This window comes from Triticum dicoccoides, chromosome 1B, assembly GCF_002162155.2.
Source record: "Triticum dicoccoides isolate Atlit2015 ecotype Zavitan chromosome 1B, WEW_v2.0, whole genome shotgun sequence".
NCBI lineage: Eukaryota > Viridiplantae > Streptophyta > Magnoliopsida > Poales > Poaceae > Triticum > Triticum dicoccoides.
The window spans coordinates 530,697,845-530,705,238 of NC_041381.1; the positions used below are offsets into that span (position 1 = coordinate 530,697,845).

Consider the following 7,394-nt stretch of genomic DNA (forward strand, 5'->3'; position numbering starts at 1 on the left):
CAGAGGAGGAGATCCGCCCATGCCAATGGTCGTACTCCTCCGTCTCGCGACAGAGGAGCGAATCCGGCGGCTGGAGGCTATTGTTGGCGTACCTCCTGGGCGCGCGCTTCCTCGCGCCATCAGAACGGACACACCTCTGGCGCTCGGGGTCGTCACTCCAGCCGGAGCTCCACATTCGGCCCCACATGATGGCGTTCGTCGGTGGTATTGGACTCGCCGGCGGCAACAAATGGGAGGTGGGATTGGGGAATCGCGGGGAAACGCGACAGCGGGGGGACAGGGTTTCGACCCGTATCTGCCCCGCAAACCCGTACATATACCGCTTCGAGGGGCAATTTGCGAGCCACCGTAAAATGTTTTACGGGCCAGGCGGGTATACGGGCTCTGCTCTGACCAGAAAATTGAACCGAGCATGTATACTCGTCGGAATTTTGCGGGTTCACGTGATTTGAGCGGTCTTGCTCTTAGAGTTGGAAGAAGGGGAAGATAACCAGATCCCAAACGCAGCCGGTAACAGGGGAGTAGGTAGACGTGCCGGAAATGAGACAGTGACTGTTGACGCGGGAGCCGTTGATTTTCTTTAGTGACTTCATTTTAGCCGTCCATTTGCCAGTTCGCGTACCCCTTCGATAAGCTGTCGATTTCTTCAGTGTCGCTGTACATTTCTTCACAGACATTCAGGTTCAGATGATTCAGGTCCTGACAAGTGACAATGGCCTTGCCGCGTGACTCGGCAACAATTTTCTTGATAGCTCGACCTTTTAACACACGTAGCAACAGGACTAAGAACCATGTGAAGCTGCTGTGCTCCCTTCATCCCAAAAACAAGGCTACATTTTGTTTCAAGTCAAACCGTGTAAAGCTAATTACTCTGAAGCTTGGTCCGGCTACTGCCTAGATCGAGCTTGGCGGCTCTGGTGCACGAATTATTTCTCCACGTGGAGTACGTGGCCTTGGGCTAAGAACATATCCAACACATGATGTAAAATAGGGTACCCAAAAAAGTTCTGCCGAGGGAGGCAGCCCGGCGGCGAGCTCCCTTGGCACGGCAATGGTGGGTGTCCGGCAGGCGTCAAGGTGCGTCTGACAGCGGGAACAAGTCCACCACAGATCCGAGCAAATGTTTTTCAATATATACGGACACTCCAAGCAAAAGTATCAAAGCAAACAACATGCGCACATGACAATGATAATCCACGTTTTTAAATTCCAACCTTAATCGACGTCTTCAAATTACAAGTCTAGACCCCCCACCAATATAGTCCAACGATCGTTGATCGAAAGAACAAAAAGCACCCACTATCTTGCATCTCGCTGATCTGTAAGTCTATAAAGCTATGGGTTTTTTTTCTTTGTACACAGCTGAGCTCCTTCTAAAGCTGAATTACATGTAAGTCGCCATTTTCTTTTCCTGTTGACAAAAGTATCGCTAGATGACTCAAATATCGAATGTACACCCCGCCAAGGAGAGATGGCGGGGCAAAATTTTATTTTCTACCCGGTAGATCAACAAAACTGCTTTCTCTGGTCAATTCTGCCTGTGAGCGAGCGTCTAGGGACAGGTCTGTTTAGACGCATAAGGTCTTCATCCCCTCTCCAGCAGGTCGCCCACCGCTTCTGCGCTGCAGGGAAGCAAAATCATATATTAGGCCCATGATCAAATCATTTCCAGGAATTTCCATGCACACAGAACTCAGGTTAATTGGTTATATTCTCGTTCATGTATAAATGTACAGGTGCACAGTCAAAAGGCATGCAATGCTATACCATACCTGGATACTGCAGAATTAGGTTGCATCTAGCTGTGTTGTGTGTGCAAAGTCACTGGTTAGAGTTTCCAACCCAATCATATGCCCATTAATCCTCCTATCTTGTGCGCTTGAAATGTCTGAGCTGGCATTGACACTCTCCGTATTCCGGCAAGAAGATTTCAGAGATCCAACCATGTCACAAGTATCCATCACATCAGCCGAAAAATCTAGATGCTTCTCAACGGTTTTCAACACAGCCATTCGCTTTGACCTTAGTCGATATGTGGGGGAAACATCAAACTTCCCCAAGACAGAAGGCAACTGCTGGTCATCAAGGCGACCCAAGGACAAAAATGATGCAGTTTTAAATGAATGTGGGCTATATGTAGTGCAGTTCGCTTTGGGAGTGTCAAAACCATCACTGTTTGCATCAATCTTAAAATCAGTATCTTGAGAAGGCGTTGGTTTATCCCTTTTCCTTCTCCTGAGTATCGAAGGAGTACCTGGGAAGTTTTCAGCAGCACTTTTCAATATTGATTCCACACTGAGCTGATCGGATTGTATTCCATCAGTTGGAGAGGGAGTAGCATAGCCAGTGGGCGATTGAAATCCATCCACGCCGTGTTCTGATCCATGATGTCTTGACAAAACTGGGGAACGAACAAGGTCGATATCTTCTAGCTTAGGTATCTGATAACAAAGAGAACCAAAGGACTGAGCCTCTTTTACTAAGGTTGATTCACGTCCAGTGTTATCTATTTCACCATCTGGCTTAGCTGTTACGGAGTTAATTTCCAGGCCCTTCTCATTCGGCAAATTGATTTGCAGACCCTTCTGACAAACAAAGTTCAGTTCCATGTCCTTGTCACGGCCGGAATTCATTTTCATCCCCATTATTGCTAAAGCAACAGCAGAATCATCAGCTACTGATGCCTGACATGAAGTTACTGGTTGAGCAGTTGGCAGGGAAAGAGAGAGGAAATCTGAACAGCCCTTGATATTTTTCAAACTACACACCCGTGGACTATGGGTAGGATCAGAGTGATCGACTATTACTGAACTCAAACTGATATTTGGCTCTTTATTCAAGTCAATGTAGTTCTCAGCAGGCGGGGCCATTGTGACCTGTTTCAAATCATTATGACTGACATGTACTGGAACTGGAAGGGCAGCTCCTGTATCATATTCATCTAGCCTTTTTCTCACTGAACTATTCCAATGGTTTTTTATTGAGTTATCTGTCCTGGAGGAATGAAAAAACTTAAATCAGTGGAAGACGAAATATAAGCAGTTGCGCGCGCAAGTTCCATCCAATGAGGTAATTTAAAGTATTGAAAAATGGAAGAACTTTATGTGCAAGGACCATCACATCACGACAAGTACAGTAATACATTCATAAGCTATGCTACAGGTATATAATGTGTACTTCCCTTTTCGCACTCTCCTACAAATTTCAGTCACTGATCATCTAGCCGCAAAAGGCCTAACTGCCTAACCCACAATATTTGCGCAGAACAGCCAAGTGACAGAACCTCTAACAGTCCGTCCACTAGCAGGTCAATCCTGTATATGACAAAAAACATGTCTTTTTCTAACTACTATACTTGGTATAACAAGATAAGCACAAGAAGCCCAGTATCAAATAAAGAGGACAAAAAAGGTTTAATATAAACGACATGTGCTGAAATTCATATGTTAGATCCTATAGGTACATGACATCCAAGTCCTCTGTTTTTCCTATTCCTACATATTCTAGTTCGCGTGGTCCTAGGAAGACCTAAACTTCAAAACTAACGACTCAAACTGTTCAAGTCCAAACTAGACTTCGGCCAAAATTTTAGTTGGTGAGATAAGAAAAAAATAATCCTACCAATAGTCTCGATGGGGAACAAGCTGCAGCTAAACAGCATGCAAATACACTATGTTTATTGGACCAGCAAGTTATTTGATAGATCTATAAAGCTTTCTGCCGTTCTCTTATGAGCAATTTGCATACACACTAGGCATGATACACAGACCATCACTTGGCAAGCAAAAGGATTCGGTTAAACTATATGTGCAAACAACGTACTCCCTCCGTCCCATAATATAAGATATTACATCTGATATGAGAGTAAATCAGATGTAATAATGTCTTATATTATGGGTTGGAGGGAGTATTTTCCAAGAGGAAGGAATGAAGGATGATGTGACTTAGTACCTTCCAGGAAGGAGTTTTGCAATCTCCGCCCATTTATTACCATGCATACGATGAGCATCAACAAGCACCTGCTCCTCCTCAAGAGTCCAAGCTTCTTTCCTTATTTGAGGATCCAGATGATTATGCCATCTAAATTATATGAGCAGCATCAAAAGTGAAGTTAGCTGTATACTAGGTTATGTATGTAATTTGTTCTGGCGAGCTTATAAATACATCAATCAATTATGCAAGAAACTTTACTACGATTACAGATATTAATATGTGATTAATATTCAGCTTAAAATAGCCTGATGTGCAAGAATTTTTATTTGGCCAGAACCAAGTAAATATTCTACTACAGGAGTACATTTACTCATGTACTAATACGAAAGGTAAGCTAAACTTAAAGCAGCCAGGAAAGAGGGCAGCCGAGATCCACTGTGCTACAGGGATGCAATGCACAGGAGTCTGCACCAGTGGATTTTGGGGACCCAAAGTTAGGAACTTTTTGGGTTAGCTCTTTTATTGTGAATATGAGGAGCTGGGCTTTATATTTCTGTGGCCATTTTCTAGACACTGCGGAGGACACTGGCTATTTTCAGAGAAGTTGTCAGGGCAATGTCAAGATATCATGAACTGCTAAATGACTTGAGCAATATTTAGTTACAGTGTCCTGCATATAAATCAAAATCTGAATCCCTAAAAGCTGTAGTTCCCATTATCTCTGGGACCATTAGAAAACGTAGGTCTCATCTATAAGGTTTTTTTAATGCAGCTCAAAATAGCCAATACCCTCAATAAGTGACATCCAGTTTTAATCCCCCAGTCCCCAGAAATATACAGATTTGTTAAATTGTTTTCCACAATTTGTCTTAGGCAAGGAAAATCAAGAAACTGTTATGAGATGTATGAATATAAGGGTGTGTTGCACAGATCTTTGTCATCATGCATGGCACATCATTAGGTGAATACCTCTCTCGGCATTGTTTACCAATACGACCATGCAGTGACCTTGCTATAACGGACCATTTTGTTGGTCCATGCTCCTTTACCTTCTGGATAATGGTCTCATCTTCCTGTAAAAGAACTCAATGAGTGCACAGATCACAACATATATATGCAGACTTGGATTTGATGGGAGAAAAACAAACAATATTTGGCGAACCTCTTGGGTCCAAGGTCCTTTTATAAGTTCAGGGTCAAGAACTTTTTGCCATCTGTGCAGACATTGTACTTCTGTTCTATCAGGGAAAAACTCAGCTGCATACAACACAGATTCTTCTATGAGATTACGGTACTTGAAAAAAAACTATTTCCAGAAGTAAGCACGAAATTTACCCAGGCTAACTTTCCTTGTCAAAGTCCTATAGGGTGCAAATGAGTTCTACCTCGAATGTAGAAAATATGAGGAACATATTTATTTATTTCCCCCAGATATGATTCTAACATGCCTCTCAATCTCAACCGCACTATAACCAAATATATTAAATTGTGAGGCCTGCCTAGCATGAGATATACTCCCTCCATCCAAAAAAGCTGGGAGTATGTATTAAAACCTCCATCAAGTTTTGCAATATATTTTCACAAAGCAAAGATTAATCAGAAGTTTTGTAGTCTCCCCTTCCCATCTCCAGTAGGGACTTTTTGTGTTATTACTCACAGCCCTGCCGGTGGTTATGAGGGCAAGCACCCTATCCTTAGTCCCTGCCTCCCTGGACCTAGACATAACACATCGCTCTCTTCCACCAATCGCAGGTACATTATTAAACATATTTATTGCATGATAAAATAAAACCATATAATGAAGGTAAATATTGATGGTTATTGACCCCTAGTTTTCTGGAATTGTTAGATGAACATTGAGAAAAGGATGCAGAGCACAAACAAGAAGCCAACCTACTCTCTTCCAATTTTTTCCCTTGAAAACAGTAACTGCCTCGCGCAATGTTTCATCCTGCAGCATGAATAAGAAAAACTAGGTAAAAATAAGAAAGAAAGACCCAAAGGCAATAACAAAGCAAGATAATAGCAGATGCCAGACACCAAACAGTTCAACAGTTGTATTACAGATATACTGAATATATTGGAAATGAAGCAGAAGTTACTTAAAAGGAATAGTTAGATATTAACCTCTTCAGGTGTCCAGCCACCCTTAGCTCTTCTTACAGGGCCACTTGTTCGCCTGATATTTGTAGAGTATGATCATTGACATATATAGTAAGCAACTACTCATGTAATGATAAACTGAAGGTGCAAAACAGGGTATCCAGTTGAAAGATGGGCAAGGCAAGAATAACCAAGTTTCTGCGACATGACTTCTGGTACCTAAACGCTGACTGTTGCTTTTCTCTCTTAAACACGTTGCTGATCAATAATCAAAGCTACAGAGCCATGAGAAAACCTATAACTAGTTCAATATACTACTATTACTATGATGGAAGTTGTTTCATGGAAATTACAATAATAAACATGCTAAGTTTTTATTCTATATTCTATAATTAGGCAAGCAACTAATGAACTAAGCATGCTACAAGTGTCAGCCAGCATACAGTAAAGACCCTAACAGCCTATTACACCTTCATTGCTGGCACATGTTCAAATAATCATAAATTAACTCAAAATGAATTTCTCTTGGATGAACTTTTGTATCCTAAGTATTCATCTTGAAAAGCTGAAATTGGCATGTTCCAGTTCCAGTGCTGAGGGAACCCAAAAATATATCATTAATTATATTATTATGACATTATATTTCAGCTAACACACCACAAATGCATTTACACATACCAAATCTGCGAAAATTGACATCAATTGGCAAAACACATAGTGGGTTAATTGAAACATAAAAAGACCAAAACATGTGCACATAACGTCATTAAAACCAATGTAAATCACCACTTCCATTCATTCCAAGGATCACTGAGAAGCAACCTTCACTGTGCCTCAACCAAGACAACATACTGATTTCTAAGGCAATAGAAGTTAAGCAAAATTATCCAATGGCCCAGCATACTAACTGGCAACTGCACAAGCCAAGCAGCACACTCCCACCAATGAGACTATCTAATCAGAAAAGCAGTACAGTACCTCATAACACCCAAACCAAGCAAGTGATGAGATGATAATCACTTAAACCTCATGAAATGTAGTGGCACTCAACGAAATTGCACCTTTCCCTAACAGTCAATTACTAAGCCCCACACACAGCATGTTCCAATACAGATGATCTCAACACCATGAGTTTCTCGAAATAAAAAATCTGAGACTCATTTCCACATGTTGATGTTAACCCCCCTTTCCCCCATACGGCCATCACACTGCACACCAGCCATGTTTCCCATCAGAAAAGGCGTCCAGAGATGGGAATTGTATGGAGAACGCAGCGACCTGCTGCGCCATTTCAGTCACAACCCAACCCCGATTGCATCTGCTAACCGAACGCCCCATAAGAAAACCACCTCTCCTGG

The 7,394-nt window shown here is 42.1% G+C and overlaps 1 protein-coding gene across 1 annotated transcript in view; it reads right to left on the minus strand.

Moving 5' to 3' along the window:
* Positions 1-1,181: 1,181 nt before the first annotated feature.
* Positions 1,182-7,394, minus strand: part of LOC119347360 (transcription factor MYB3R-2-like) — a 7,196-nt gene continuing 983 nt past the window's right edge. Inside the window, exons 3-9 of the mRNA XM_037616152.1 lie at positions 6,061-6,112; positions 5,827-5,884; positions 5,096-5,190; positions 4,903-5,006; positions 3,952-4,080; positions 1,773-2,994; positions 1,182-1,622 (exon numbers count right to left, since the gene is read on the minus strand). Of these exons, the coding sequence (XP_037472049.1) occupies positions 1,788-2,994; positions 3,952-4,080; positions 4,903-5,006; positions 5,096-5,190; positions 5,827-5,884; positions 6,061-6,112 (1,645 nt within the window). The 3' untranslated portion in view covers positions 1,182-1,622; positions 1,773-1,787. The remainder of the gene's footprint in view (positions 1,623-1,772; positions 2,995-3,951; positions 4,081-4,902; positions 5,007-5,095; positions 5,191-5,826; positions 5,885-6,060; positions 6,113-7,394) is intronic.